This window comes from Dipodomys merriami, unplaced genomic scaffold (assembly GCF_024711535.1).
Source record: "Dipodomys merriami isolate MVZ:Mamm:240054 unplaced genomic scaffold, mDipMer1.0.p SCAF_13, whole genome shotgun sequence".
Lineage (NCBI taxonomy): Eukaryota > Metazoa > Chordata > Mammalia > Rodentia > Heteromyidae > Dipodomys > Dipodomys merriami.
Window position 1 is genome coordinate 20,856,921 of NW_027202604.1, and position 16,545 is coordinate 20,873,465.

The 16,545-nt window shown below is 40.9% G+C and overlaps 1 protein-coding gene across 7 annotated transcripts in view; it reads right to left on the minus strand.

The window, feature by feature from the left end:
- Positions 1-16,545, minus strand: part of Cadps (calcium dependent secretion activator) — a 446,274-nt gene that overhangs the window by 157,036 nt on the left and 272,693 nt on the right. For all 7 annotated transcript variants that reach the window (XM_070018866.1, XM_070018868.1, XM_070018865.1 and 4 more), the window contains exons 8-9: positions 16,115-16,254; positions 7,003-7,069 (exon numbers count right to left, since the gene is read on the minus strand). In XM_070018866.1, the coding sequence (XP_069874967.1) occupies positions 7,003-7,069; positions 16,115-16,254 (207 nt within the window). The remainder of the gene's footprint in view (positions 1-7,002; positions 7,070-16,114; positions 16,255-16,545) is intronic.

Genomic DNA, 16,545 nt, shown 5'->3' on the forward strand with positions numbered 1-16,545 from the left:
AGTTCAGGCTCTATGACTGACCAGTGCTTTAGGGTCTCCTGACACTGCTGTTCGATCATAAAGATTCTGCTTTAAAAAAAAAAAAAGACTGGTAGAATCAATACACAATTGTCTCTTTTTTTGGTGAGGCAAATCTGGCAGAATGGCAGCAATCTGATAAGGTCTACCAAATATGATCATGGCCATGGCTGCAGCTGCCATGCCTGTCCATCCAACACAGACCTTTTGGTGAGAATTTGGAGAGCAGATGCTCATTTCTTTCTACTTCGTGAAATATAATTTTTATTTGTTGTCTGCCTCTCTTCAGCATCAAGCCCCACATCTTGTGGCTGCTCCTCAGCCCTCACTGAGGAGTGCTTTGGGTTGAAGTCTTCCCTTCATCTCAGACAAGTGCAGGAATGACATGCTGTCACAAGCAATGAATACTCAATCGCGAGGTGCCAGTCACAACGGAGCAATCTCCAGCCTCTGTCATGGGGTCCCAAAGTGGCAGCCCTCCCCCCTCTGACATGGGGGATCCATGCCAGTGCAGGGTGGCGCTCCAGGCTGCAGGCTGGCCTTCAGGACCCTGTCACGGTGCATGCCCACCCTGCGCAGATACTTTGCATTTCTACATCTGGCCTGTCTGCAAGGAACCCATGGGAAAGCAAGCTGTCCCCATGCTCCAGGCCAGGCTCACGGGCACATTTACCATCCACGGATGTCAAATGTCTTGGCGAAGGACTGCCACGTCCCTCACCCCTTAGTTCCTTTTTTTTATTAGAAGAGACATCTTCTAAGCAAGCTTTGATCCCAGCTGGGAAGCATTTGATTTGGCTTGTGTCTGTATATGTGTGTTTTAATGGCAGTAAAGAAATGGGTCCTCTGAAGTCCCAGGAGTATCTTCCGTGCTGTCCCAGTCCTGAAGACTCCAGAGAAAGGTGTTAAGGGGGGGGAGAAAAATGCTCCCGTGACTTGCTTTGTCTGTTGCTGCCATCTGTTGGATGCTGCTGGAAATTTTACCACCCTACTTGGGTTTGGCTAGATTGATTATGATTTTCAGAATCATGAGCATCTGATCTGCCTCATAGTATTACAAACACCAAAAGAGAAACATAACATGAGTTTCAGCTGGGCACTGGTGGCTCACACCTGTAATCCTAGCTACTTAGGAGGCTGAGATCTGGGGATCGAGGTTCAAAGCCACCATGCAGGAAAGCATGGGAGACTCTTATCTCCAATTAAAGTGGAGCTGTGGCTTAAGTGGTAGAGCACTAGTTTGGAGGAAAAATCTCAGAGATAGTACCCAGGTCCTGATTTCAAGCTCTAGGAGTGATGTACACTCACACACAAAGAGTTTCATATGGTAACATGAATGAATTCTCTGTAAGAATCAGAATGGACAATATCAACTCTTAAAAGGGGAAGGCTGAGGGCAAGTCAGGGCCAAGTAGGCCTGGGGTTCCACCCTGTTACTTGTCCTATGTATTTGACCTGTACCTTACTGTTCTTGGGCTATTATTGAGCTTTATACATAGTGTAGGATACTAACAGGGAAAACACCCAACAGATGCATGTATGTAGGCAGTTTCCTTGCATTTGTCACTAAAGTGCTTGCTTTATTTATTTATTTATTTGGGTCTGGTCGTGGGGCCTGAACTCTGGGCCTGGACACTGTCCCTCAGCTCTTCAGCTCAAGGCTAGTGCTCTACCACTTGAGCCACAGCGCCACTTCCTGCTTTTTTCTTTTTGCTTATGTGGTGCTGAGGAATCGAACCCAGGGCCTCAGGCATGCAAGGCAAGCGCTCTACCACTGAGCCACCTTTCCAGTCCTAAAGTGCTTTATTTTTAATTATATTTTTTATTATCTTTAAGTAGTGGTACAAAGGGGTTACTATTCAACATGTCAGTTTGTAAATGTAATGTATCTTGATGGGTTCCCCCCTTTAAACATTCTCCCCATCCCTCCCAGCCCAACCCCTCCCACTTTCCTACTTTCATAGGGCACACTCACTAATATTCTAATAGTGCACAACTCACTAGGTGTATTTGCCTTCTCAATCACCAATGCTTTTATAGGAGGCCTTGGGCTTCATTAGTCTTGGTTCTATTCACACCTCCATGAACAAGACCTCACACAATGGGCACTCACTAATTCAGTTTGATTTGTTCTAGAGAGGTAAGCATGCATAATACAATAAAAAGAAGTTCCTCTCCAAAATGCACATATCACTCCAAGGATAGAACTTGGTTTATGATTGGTTCTATGGGAAAATGGATTTTTCCTATGTCTACTGCAACTGGCCAATCACAGTGAGTATAGACACTAAAACACTTCTGTGGTGACTTATACCTGATATTTCATCTGGCAACAGAGAGATAGATAAAATAGTGTGTTAATGTAATGAGCCAAACAGAGAGGTGTTGCAACTCACTTGAGATCAGAAACCAAAAGGGTATTATTTCGAGATTCATGCATTAAAGGGTATTATTTCGAGATTCATGCATTTACTATGACTACACTGTTTGGGCCTTTTGCTTTCTTTCTGGTTTTAGTGGCTTTCTTCTTATAGTGCTGTCTGCTGCTGCCCTCTTCTGGTTATACCAATGAAGTCAGGATCTGCAAAGGGTGGTGGTTAGCATTGGTAAAGAAATGGGAATTGGTCCCTCAGGAGTATTTTAGTGTGTTTGAAGGATGGAGGGATAACAAAGACTTGGAAAGTTTTTGATGCTTTCACTAGGTGAAAGCTATATTTTTTCTGTTATGGTAGAAATATCATTAAACTGTGCTTTTCTGCTTTGGTGGGGCTGGGGAGAAAAGATGAAGTCTCATGCATGCTATACCACGGAGCCACATCCCTAGTCCTAAGTTATATTTTGATGGAGTCATGGAGACAGTGAACAGTGTTCTAGGCATTTGGCAGCTTGGAATTCGTGTCAGAAGTCTAAGACGCTGGGCCAGAACAATAGGATGAGGAGCAGACCCCTGACTACATCCTTAGGCGGGCAGGCTTAAAGAACTGCATACTTGACATCACTGGAATCTTTAGCTACATCTGTCTCATCCTGGAACCATGGCTTGGCTCTTGGGATTTCTGAGGGAAGCCACTAAGGTTTTCTTTTGAAAGTGGCTGGACCTCTAATATACAGGCTATACGCTGGCTCATCTCTCTTCTTTAAAGTAGAGAGAGGTTTCTAAATAAGTGGATCTTAAGTTTCCATTTGCATCGGAGTATGTGTATTTAAGTTACAAGGTTGCAATTTTTGGTGGTACTGAATTTTGAACTCAGGACCTTGTGCACTTGAGCCATTGTCCTTAGCCCCAAAAATGTAGATTCTGTAAGTCAGACCAACTGAATAGGAATCTCAGGGCAGAGGGCTAAGGGTGAGGCTTAGAACAACAACTTAACTGCTCTAGACCCTGGGTCTGATCCCTAGCATGGAAAAACAAACAAACAAACAAACTAAATCCATAGAAGTAATTTGGGCTGGTTTTCGACCCCTACAACCAGAATACAAACTAAGTGCCCTATATAGCAATTGTGGATTTGAGTGGGGAAAACAAGCATTCATTCACACTTAGGAATCATTCAACTACTTGCATGTCTTTCAATTCATTTCTGTGGTTTAACTTATTTTAATATTATACCCTCAATATAATATTAAACACTGCCATATCCCAAAGCATTCCAATCATACTTTTATCTCATCCAGATTTAGTATCATGCCTAAAAAATGAAGTAGAGATTAGTACAATGACTGTAGCAAATCAGAAACAGAAGATATGTATTAGGGACCACATTATTTTCTGCAATCCATAGTAAATGAATTCCTTACCTCTTAAAGTAAATGTGATCTAAAGTAGTCTATATGTATATTGTCTTGGGGCACTCTCTTACATGTTTAGTGTCACAGAAGACCTGGGCTAGGTTCCACAGTTGGCTGTCTACATCCATTACCTTTGAGTAGGCCACTTAACTACTTTTGGCCTCCATTTCAACTTATGGGTAATCAGGCAAAGATTTGTCCCTCACTCTATATAGTACAAAAAACTTGTGAAGAACAGCTTTATGGACAACTGGTAAACTTCAAGGGACCATAACAATAGAAATCACTATTGGCATTATTAGAAGAAACCAGAAATACAATTTGACAGTGCTAAAATGAGGACAAATGTTCCAGTAGTGCTTGGAGGATCAATTAACATTTGATTTTATAACAAGAAAATTATTCAGCATGGAAGAAATTTTTTTAAATAAAAAAGATAATAGAGGGGACACTTTGTATCCTAGAATGGTAACCAGCTGGCTGGCTTTTGTTTCTCCGCTTCTCCATGCAGGGTAGGGAGTTCTGACTCTGTGGACTTGGCATTCTCATCGTCATCAATGAGCTCCTGATGTTAGAGTCACTAACAGTAGTAATCAGCATGTGTGGTCCTTGCAGATTTAGAATAAATCCCCTGCAATTTCTTAGCTCAGAGTGTTAAGGCTTCACTCCCCTTTTATTTCTGGGTTCAGGTCTTCAGTTAAGTCCATGAAGACTATATTGGAACCGCTAAGACTACGGCTGGAGAGATATGTTCTGCCACTTTCATGGAATCATCTGCTGAGACACTCGATTCCATGCATAACACAGACAATGGAAAAGTGCAGTGTGGAAAGAATGAATCCTCTCCTTTCAACCAGGGTGGTGAGCTTCAGTGCAGTGTTTTTTCAAGGGTGTTTCAACCACCTGCATCAGTATTTTCTGGAGTGTTTTATCAAAACTAAAGATGGCTGGCCTCCTACTCAGACCTCCTATGTCAGAGTCTTCTTGAAGGCACCATGGGATCTGCCTATTAACCAGTATCCAATACAAATGGACGAGTCCTATATCAGGAGAACATGGTCTCATGGTACATTAGAGTGCATTAAGCATCAATTATCTCAGAGGGCATTAACATGCACAAAGTATTCAGAGACAGAATCCTCCTTCCCACCTCCTGCAACTGCTTCATTTCCTTCACAATTGGCAAGTAGAGCATGCTCTGGTCATGTCTATAATTTCAACCCTCATCCTTGAACATGAAAATTACTACTTTGGTTCAACACCTTTTTGAGGGATGTCCTGGGCAGCAAGAAGTCCCTTTCCCACCCATCATTTTGCTCTCCCAAGGAGTAGCACTAGAAGGAAACCTCAGTTTTAGTAGTTCTGTGACAAAGAAAAACATAGATTGGGTATGTGGGGGGTGTGGTAGATGAATTATGGGAATATAAGTATTAAGTGTCATTTAGATCTGAGAAGGAGTTGCTTTCTAGTGAGAATTCAGAGTTGGTGATGCTCTAAATACTAGCCAAGTAACCCAGTAACCATCATTCATCACTCAATTACACATTGGCTTGCTTTGTGGCATCTTTCAGAGTACAGCATGAATCAAAATTCTGCAACTTGATTTATGGTATAAATGCTCTGTTGGAGCCTAAATATTAGAAAGAGGCAAAGAGAAATTCCTTTGTAAACTGAAAAATCCTGATGTAAAAACCAACTAAACAATAGCAGGAGCAACCACAAACAAACACTTTTTTTTTTTTTTAAAGAAGGGAGACCTTTTGAGGACAAGTATTACTATTTCTAGAGGAAACCTTCTTATAGAGACTCAAAATGCCAGACACTGGCAGGCAGGCCTATGATCCTAGCTACTCAGGATACTGAAATCTGAGGATTCTGTTTTGAAGTCAGCTTGAGCTGACTCCTAGAAAGTCAGAAGTTCATCTGTGACTCAAATGGTAATGCGCAGTCTTGAGAAAAAAGCTAATGAAGAGTGTCCACTGTACTGGCAAAACAAAATACTCAAGAGAACATATATATGATTAGAATATATTATAAAATATTGTTAATAATGTCTATGCAGATGTTGTTCTTTTCAGCATTATTAATAATGGCCCAAACTGAAGAAGTCTTGAAGTTCATCACATGTGCGAAGGTGCAACAATGTCTACAAGAAGTTGCATGAATAAAGAAGCTATTGAACAATAGGAAGTGTTGGGTTAGCTTCGGTTTTTAAAAAACATCCTATCTGTAAAGTTGTTTGAGATGTTTAGAACCCTCAAGTATCAAGAGAGTGAAATGCTCCCCACACTTAATTAAAAGTCAGATGTTTTAAACAACAAAACAGATACAAAAACCCCACCCTCTACCAAACTAAATATGAACGCTTCTCATTCCTGGTGCTTTTGGTAATAGCACATTAATATAATGTTAATGTCCCTGCTGCTCTAATCAGATACTAGCTTGCTCCCTCTTGGGTTCTCTCTCTCTGGCAGAGACCTGGGCAGGGGTAGGGCATGTACTCTCCTCTGCCTTACACACTAACATATTGTGAGAATTAAAAAAAAATATTATGAACGATAACCCCTCTGTACACTTGAATAATAACAATAAAATTATATTTAAAAATATAACTCAGTGTTGGTTTTGTTTTTCTAAGCTACCAAGGAACAAAATTACTTTTGACTGGATTGCTAAAAAACAAAACAAGTATGCAGTAGTGTTTAATATTAAATTGACATCAAAATAGAAAAAAGAGCAAGAGGGAGCCCTCTGGATGATCTCATGGATATGACATCTGTATTCACATATATATGTATATACACACATGTGTGTGCATACACACACATATATATTATATAAGTACGGTAAATTCATTGAGCTTGTAGACTGTATCAATTAAAAAGTATTGTTTGCTGGGGACTGGAGGCTCATGCCTATAATCCTAGTTACTCAGGAGGCTGAGATCTAAGGATTACAGTTCAAAAATCAGCCCAGGCAGCCAAGTTCTCCTGAGACTCTTATCTCCACTTATCCACTCAAACATTGGAAGTATGGCTGTGGCTCAAAGTGATAGAGTGCTAGCTTTGAACAAAAGAGCTCAGGGACAGTGAGTGCCCAGGCCCTGAGTTCAGGCCCCTCAATGGACGAAAAAAATGTTCATCCAATCCCAGTATTAATGCTTCTGGGTCTTAAGATATAGAGTTGAAGAGTTACCTGCACCAACACAAAAAACCGCTTCTTCCATCTCTTCCAGACGTTCTTACCGATGGCCCACAAGTACCTGGGGGAAAGAGAGAGATCAAAGCTTTGTTAATATTTGATTTTTTTTTTTTGGTCGGTCATGGGGCTTGAACTCTGGGCTTGGTCACTGTCCCTACTCTCTTCAGCTCAAGGCGAGTGCTCTACCACTTGAGCCACAGCGCCACTTCCGGCTTTCTAGTGGTTTATTTGAGATAAGAGTCTCATGGACTTTCCTGCCCGGGCTGGCTTTGAACTGTGATCCTTAGATCTCAGCCTCCTGAGTAGCTAGGATTACAGGCGTGAGCCACCGGCACCGTTACCACACTTCACCATGAACAACACAAAGAGGTCAGGAGGCCCATGAACTCATGAACACAGCAAAGACCTGGGAGTTCTAAAACTGAGGATTGGGAAGAGCAGGCATTGTTATATAGCATCTAGACAGATTTTCTGAAAGGTTAAGTCAAAATACCCATTCTCTGAAAGGATGGAAGAATAAAAGTGTGTGTGTGTGTGTGTGTGTATGTGTGTGTGTGTGTACAGGAGAGAGAGGGAAGGAAGGAGAGAGACATTGAGAGACTGAGAGAAAGATGCAATTATATTTCTACTTAAGATGCTTGCACTGGCTGCTAGGTAGAGAACACAGTGTAGGGGAAAGAGGTAAGATAAAAAGTATATCAAGGAAGGGATGAAGCTAGCAGTCATCTGATCAAAAGCTGATGGAGGCTGAGGCAAAGTTGAGACAGTGGTCATTAGAAGTAGTCTAAAAAGTTTATATGCCCTGTGGATATAAACTGAGGCCAACAGGGCCAGCTATGTGTTCTTCAGCTTCAAGACAGAAATAGATACACAAAGCTGGCTGCCTGGGCTAAAGAGAGGAAGAGTTTTGACATATAATCATTAAGCATACATAATCTTTCTGTTCTAGTTCTGTTTAATCTGTTTAACTGACAAGAACAAAAGTAGAAAAAGGACTTCACAGAAGCCATAGAATGAAATTAACACTGAATTGTTAACTTTTTCGGTATCGGGGCACAGAATATGAATTTATTATACACATTGGGAGATATTAAGAGCTTGAGTTTGGGGAAATGTGTGAGCTTTGGTAAATGCTTACACTTAATCTCTGTCTTAGTTTTCTCTTCTATATGTACAATGGGGCTAATAAGTCCCTCATAATAATAATAATAATAATAATGTCTTACTAATACATAATAATGATGATGATAATAATAGCATATTCCTATTTTCCCGATGAATAAGAAGTTCAAGCCACTTTCTTAGGCTTCTACAACGGCTAAGAGCTATGATCAGCATTTAAAGTCAGATCTGATTCATTCTGAAGCAGCCTCTCCATCACATACGCTCTTCCTTCTCCATCCTAGATCCAGGAAAGATTTCTTTATTGAGAAAATAATATAGGGTTTGTAACTAAACTCATCAGGAGGAGGAAGCTCCAGTGTGCTATTGCAAACGAGGGCCACTATGAAAAACAATCCCTTCAAAAAGTTAGGAGAAAATAATTTGGATGTGTTTATCATAAAGAAATGATCAATTCTGGAGATACCTTCACCCTGATTTAAACATGATACCACTTAGCTGGGTACCAGTGATTCATGTTGGTAAGCCTAGCTACTCAGTAAATAGGCTGAGATCTTAGATCTAAAGATCTAAGGATCTTTGAAGACAGCCAACGCAAGAAAATCTGTGAGACTCTTTATCACCAATTAACTACTGAAGAGCCAGAAATGGAGCTGTGGCTCAGGTGGTAAAGTGTCAGCCTCGAGTGGAAAAGGTAAGGGATAATACTCAGGCCCTGAGTTCAAGCTCCAGTACCAACACACACACACACACACACACACACACACACACACACACACACACACACAGAGACATACACACACACACAGACACACAGACACACAGACACACACAGACACACAGACACACACAGACACAGACACACACAGACAGACAGACAGACACACACACACACACACACACACACACACACACACACACACACACACTTCCCTATCGTAAAAAGGAAAAAAATTCCAATGCATACATACATGGGAACATCACAGGTACCCCATAAATACATACATTTTTTAATGCTTTTATGCATGTGGTAAGCATACATTTAACTTAAATTTAAAAAAATGAATTGCTGTTCTAATTCAGCAGAGAGGATTTCTGCTTAAAGGCTTTTGAAAGGGAAAGCTGGTGGAGGGGGTGGGGTGAGGCAGGAAAAGGATCTGAGCAAACAACAATTCTCCTTTGGAAATCACTTGGCTTCCAAGAGGGTGGGGCATTCCCTCAGGCTTTCTTCAGAATGTATTGGGAAGGTGGCCCAGGCCAGAAGGTGTCAAAATGAAGACTGGAGGGCTGTTAATGCCCTCTCAGCCTGACTGAGGAGAAATACACGGTTGGCCTTCCGACCCTGCCATGAACTCTTTTTTGGCTTAGCTGCCCTGTGCCTCAGATCCCCACTCTCCCAACTATGTAGGATTATAGCTATAAAATGGTTAATAACATGTTTGTTTTTTAACCTTATAAGGTTGTAAAGACATTGAGAAATGATGTCCACTGAGAGAAAGCGAGAGGAGCGACAATGTCTAAAGAGAAATGTACTCATGACCTGACTTAAGCAACTGTAATTGCTCTGTACAGCACCTTATAATAACAATTAAAAATTAAAAAAAGTTAAAGAAATGATGTGTAGTGTGGAGCACGGGCAACTGGCACACAGTGGAGGTTTGGTAAGTGTCAGGCATCATTTCTGTCAAGCTCATCACTCTTTAAAATGTACAGGGATTCAAGTCCGAGCCTCATGCTTGCAAGGAAGGTGCTCTACACTTGAGCCACGCCTCCAGTCCCTTTTTTTTGCACTGGCTATATTCAAGGTAGGTTTTTCACTTTTATGCCAGGGCCAGCCTAAGCCATAATCCTCTTGTTTTTCTCTGCTCCTCTGTGGCTGGGCTAACATATGCATGCTGCTGTTCCCAGATATATTGGTCGAGATGAACTTTTATGCTTGGGCTGACCTAGAACCATAATCCCCCATCTCTGTATCCCCCAAGTAGTTAGGACTACAGGCTTGAGCCACCCTGCTCAGCTCATCCCTCTTAATAGTAGCAGAAATAGTAGTCCTGCTAGAAAGAGTATAGAATTAACACTTTGGCAACGCAGTTATCATCGGATTCTTGATCGCGATGCACATGTGTTGGGAAATAAAATGAAGTGCTCACGTATGCTTTGTGGAGCTCTGTATCATGTTTTATAATGTGGTTCCAATGTCCCTTTAGCATTTATAAAACCCCATGCCAATGGGATACTGGCATTCTTGCCATTTACTGAGGGCATCTGAGCTAGCCAAGGCCAAAAAAGCTGGTGACTCTTAGACAACCACTAGTCTCAGAGTCCTTTGTCCTAGGACTATCTGGTAGCACAGCACCCATGGCAATGGCTCCATTTATGAGGTATACATTATACTTATCCCTGGATTTGTTTATAGTGTGATTAGCACTTACTCATAAAGACTTTTTTGGTACAATATTGGGTTTTGAATTTAGGCCCTCATGCCTGCTACACAGACACTTTACTGCTGAGCCACACCTTCAGATTTTTTCTTTTTCTTTAGTACTTATTTTTGAAATAGGTTCTTGTATCCTGCCTAGACATGTGCCCAGACCATGTATTTTAGGCTTTCTGTGGGATGACAGGTGCATGCTACCACACCCAGATTCTTTCTCTTAAGATGGAGTCTCATGAGCTTTTCTGCATAGGCTGGCCAGAAACCATGGTCCTGCCAATCTCAGCCTCTCATACAGCTAGGATGACAGGCATGCATCACTACACTCCGGTATTGGTTGAAGTCTTATATAGATGCCCAGGCTGGTCTCAAACTGTGATCCTTCCAATCTGATCTCAGCTTCCCAAATCTCTAATGGCAGGAATGAGCCACCAGAACTCAGTGAGAAAAATTTAAATTCAGTGTCTTCTTTTGGGATGCCTAAGCATGGTTATCAAGTGGAAGAAAAGGAAATGTTTTAGAATCGATTGTCCCTCAGCACCTCATGGGTTGAAGGTTGAATGAAGGGTCATAGAATGCAGACATAGATCACTATTTTATCTGAGATCCTTAAGGCAGCAGTTGCTGGCACTGGGGCTACTGTGCTCTTGGTAGAGAGTGAGTCCAGTCTTGAGGAGGAGGTGTTACGTTTGCTTTTCTTAGGTCCCTGGTATATCAGTTCTTTTTTAATGACTTTATGATTTCTATCTTTTATTCTAACAAAATGGTATGTATTAGCTGAGTGTTGGTGGCCACGCCTGTAATCCTAGCTACTCAGGAGGCTGAGATGTGGGGATCATGGTTCAAAGCCAGCCCAGGCACGATTAGCGAATAATCTACCAGAAAACTAGAAGTGGAGCTGTGGCTCCAAGGTGTAGAGCACTAGCCTTCAGCAAAAGAGCTCAGGGACAGCATCCACGATGCATCCACCATGACCACCACTACCACCACCACCACCACCAACAATTATATGTATTTATGATATGATGCACAGCAGCATGATTTGAAATACCTATGCACTGTAGAATGGCTAACTTGAACTAATTAACAGATTATGACTGTACACATGATTCATTTCTTAATGGTGAGAACACATAAAGTCTACTCTCACTGCTTTTCAAGCATGCAACACATGGCTAGCAACCACAGTCGTCATGTTGTACAACAGATCTCTAGAATTTATTCTTCCTTGTTAGAGAATTTCTTGTAGGAGAAGTTAAAAGTGAGACAAGAGAGTCCCTGGGATGCTTCTCCTCCCCTCCTGGTGAAGTAAGGGAGAACAAGGAAGGCAGAGAGGCAGCAGGTGCCTGCATCATCAAGTAGAATCCAGTAGGAATGAGGAAAAGTACCAGGAATGGATACCTTCACCACCACTACCACCATGAAAACCATCACCAGCACCACCTACACCACCTCTTGTATGTCTGTAGCTCTTGCCACAAATTAGACCTTTACATTAAAAGCAAATGGAATTCCTACAATTTTTTAAAGATAAGCATTGTTGGTGCTTCCTGTAGGCAGTTTGCCTGTGGCTAGGAGGTGGCTGTACTAGAAACTCCATCAAATTACTATTAGGAGAGAACAACACAATAAACAAGACAGAATGTAATGACAAAAAATCAAGTTCATCTGAAAGGATGCTGTAAAAAGAGGAAAGAAAGGAAACAAAGATTAAAAAGGACCAAGAGACACAAATGATAAGATGAACAACAGCAGGACATTTAATTTAAACTTAACCATACTGGGGGCTGGGAAGGTGGCTCAGTGATAGAGCGCTTGCCTTGCATGCATGAGGCCCTGGGTTCGATTCCTCAGCACCACATAAGCAAAAAGAAAAAAGCCAGAAGTGGCACTGTGGCTCAAGTGGTAGAGCGCTAGCCTTGAGCTGAAGAGTTGAGGGACAGCGCCCAGGCCCAGAGTTCAGGCCCCACGACCGGACCCCCCACCAAATAAATAAATAAACAACCATACCAGTAATCACATTAAATATAAATAGGCTAAATATCACAATTAAAAGTCAAACAATTTAATTAAATTAAAAAAGTTAGACCCAAAGAAATACTGCCTACATAAAAGCAGTAAGTTTGTATGTATGTATTTAGAAACAGGGTCTCACTGGACAGAAGTACAAAGAAACAAACCAAGTTTAAAATTTTGACCAGAGATTTTGAAATCCCTTTTTAAAAAATTGAGGTAAATCCAGTTAGGACAGAATATTTGGACAATATTATCAAACAACTTGGCGACATGCTAAGAGTACTGGAGTGGCCTAGTCCAGCAGTTGGGTTTGGAGAGCCTGTGTCTTGGAGATCTGGGTAGGAGACAGAAGTCTATGATGCTTTGAGGAACAAGAAGTCTAGGACAGTGGCTCATCTGAGAAAATAGAGGAAAAAAGGAGCTTTTGAGAGTTATAACTTGTATATCCTCAGAGATTTTTTTCTTGGACAAATCTTTTTTTTTGCCATGTTAAGCTTCAGTTTTTCTCTCTATAAAGTAAGGATTCAGGCATTCACCTATATAATGGTACAACAAACAATTGATGAGACTTTTGCAATCTGACAGGCGCTGGAGGTCTGTGATTGAGAGACAAGACAGAAATACATGATAGATGATAAGAGCTCTAGACAAAAGCATGGGGAAGAAGGATAGTGGAAGGAAAAAAGTTGGAGGGAGAAGGGGGGGAAAGAACTATGAAATGATTCGTGAACAGCACAAGTAAGACATTCTCATAAGCTTCAGAGACAGGCAGAGCCAAGGTCAGCCAGACCTTGATCAAGGGCATTTGGGTGAGAGGGCTGGGGAAAAGAGATATCTAAGCATCTACATAGAAATGTTAAAGAGCTCTATCTAGGGTATAGTTGGAGCTTTTGAGGAAGGTCAGGTAGAGCCAGGTGGTGGGACAGTGATCAAGGTCAGAAAGTAGGGCCTTGAGCTATGGTAATGTCATTGGTCTTTACTCTGAAAGAGATGGGAATTGATGAGAGGTTTTTTTGAGGTTAGAGTCTTAAATCAAGTACAAGGATCAGATTTATATTAAAAAATAAATGTACTTGAGAAACACCCTACAAGGGGCTGGGAATGTGGCTTAGTGTTAGAGTGCTTGCCTAGCATGCATGAAGCCCTGGGTTCCATTTCTCAGTACCACATAAACAGAAAAAGCCAGAAGTAGAACTGTGGCTCAAGGGGTAGAGTGCTAGCCTTGAGCAAAAGAAGCTCAGGCACAGTGCCCAGCCCCTGAATTCAAGCTCTAGGACTGGCAGAAAATAAAGAAAAGAAAAGAAAACCTACCACAGAAAGAAAAAAAAAAAAAGAAAAGAAGGGGTCAGCTTTTAAGAAAAAACAACAAGTGATTGGGAAAAGTAATGGGAGATTCTGTTTCCATTGGAGACTGAAGGTTGAGTTCTAGGTGTATTTTGAAGGTGAAGTAAAAACAATTTGATAATGGATAAGATGGTGTTAAGAATGAGAAATGTCAAAGATGACTCCAAGCTGTGGGTCTGAGCACCTGAATGAAGGTTTATTACAGGTAGGAGGATGATGAGAGGATTTTTCAGTGAAGGAAAGAGGAAATGGATGGGAATATAATTCCTGAAATTCCCTCCTCGCTTCTTCTTCATGAAGGACAGCACATAGCCTTTCCAGAAACCACCTGCCCAAAACTGGTAGTGGCCTGTAACTATCAATCACCTGACTATCAATCACCTGATTGTGAGTCAGCAAGAGTCTCCCTAGGGCGGGCTCTGAGGTCACTTTCACATCTGATGCAGCCACACCTCCTCCTCAACTTTCCCTATATAATCCCTCTCCGCCCTTAGTTCTGGCTCTGCACACCTACATCTGGTGCAGGCTGGTGGTTTGGTTCTCCCAATAGACTCTCTTCTTCCTGTACCATGTGGTGGTCTCTTTTGGCAACCCTTGTACCATATAAAAGCAAAAGAGGAGAAATTAGGTGAAAAACCTTGGAGTTGCTAATTCTCAAATGGGTGCAGATACGAATATTTTAAGGGCCAAACAATGCTTGAGTTTCCTCATTGGTGTTTTCTATTCAATAAAGATATTCCAAATGGCCCAGTGAATTATTTAAGGAACTACCTCACACCATGAAGGAGTAATTCTCAGTAATTCTGATTTCTCTTTCACACATTGAAGTGGATGCAATTTATAATCTCAGCCTTGCTTCTGAAAAGTTTCTTTTTCCCTACCACTCCCTAAGCTATGATATTGTTCTGTGTTCAAAAATCATCCTTTCTCTTACTATGGAACCAATAAAATGATTTTAATTTTAAATTAAAAAGGCAGTGTCCAAGCCAGAGCATAGTTTCAGTAACTGGTCTCTAGGTATCTTTGCTTTGAAGCCTCCTAATTCCTTGAACTTTTCTGGTACCCTGACTGGTATGGGTCTACCTTTCCTTGGGACTTATTCATTCCTTAGAACTTGAGAGTCCTACAAGAAGAAATTCTGAATGCATGCTGATATGGTTTGCTCATTCATTGGGTGGTCTGCTTCCTATCCTGTGTACATTCATTCCCGGGCTTCTCATAGGATTCTGTTTAAATTCTTTTTCTGTAGCAAGGCCTTATAATGGGTTTCTGAATCCTGCAAACCTCCATTCTATGCAGCCAATCCTTAGTTTTTATAGTGACATTGCCTTTTTAAGTCCTATCCTAAACACATTGCCCAAGACAATTAAGATGACCTTTCTGATGATGTGGAGGTTATGCAGAATGGTACCAATAGAATACCTGAAAATCCACCTATTTCCTCCAACTGTGTAGACATTCTTGTATGCATAGACACACTACCCAACTCCTGCAGAGGAATCACATTTTCTGAGATAGTAGAACTCAGAAATTTAGCTTAATAGGTCACTTCTCAGAGTCTAATCAGTCATCAACAAACATTTTCAGTATAGATCGTTGCTTTGTTCTCTAAAATAAAGCTATACTTTACCAATTCTTACTATTGTATCTGAAATTACTTAATTGGTCATTCAATTGAAAAAAAATTGCCATTCATTTAAACTCTAAAACATTTTATTAAACTCTAAAACATTTTAAATAGATTGTTCAAAGGTGATTGTAGTAATTGCTCACATTTGGTAGAGAGGCTTGTCAATACAATATAAGCAAATAACCCCTAGATGCCTTGACCGACATTGAACTAGAAAACTTTCATAGAGCATTTAAATACTTCTATCAATATTTTAATTGTATTGATTATCCTCTGATAGAAAAAAGGAAAATTATTCTTTTTTGATGGTAAAAAGGAAAATACAGTAATCATAAGAACTAAGGATGTTTAAAGTATCAAGGTCAAATATTTTAATAATCTCTTGAGAAGCCTTTATATTTTCTTCCATGTTGTTCTCTGAGGATTAGTTTTGGTTTTGTTCGAGTTATCTTTCAGGGCTGGGTATTGAACCCAGAGTCTTGAATATGTTATGGAAGTGTCTGCCTGTTTTACTGAAGTCTTGAGAAATGAGTGAACATGTGCTCCAAATTACCACTTACCCAGAATGCTTCATGTTCTGAGGTTTATCCATTCGGACAGCAAGTTTGATTTTGAGATCTTGATCCGGGCAGTTTTTAGAGACAGTCATCTTGTGCCACTCAGACTGTTTGGGACTGTTTGGAGTGGGATGAAGAATCACCTGTAAGAAAGAAGGACAAATATGTGATCCAGAAAACAGAAGCAACTTTATGGGTATGCTTCCATGGCTTGTCTAGGTCCCAAAGCCAAGGCTGGGTCATGCCACACCTAAGGGCACAAATGCCTTCTCTGGATCCCTTTTGTCTCTTCATAGCTAACTTGATAAAATTAAGGATCAAGCTTTCTGTGCTTCTGTTCAGACTTTTCTAAAGTTCAGAAGAATGAATGAGACTCAGAGCAGAGAACATTATTCTTATAGCCATCAAAAATAAGGAGGCAGATCTATGAAAGG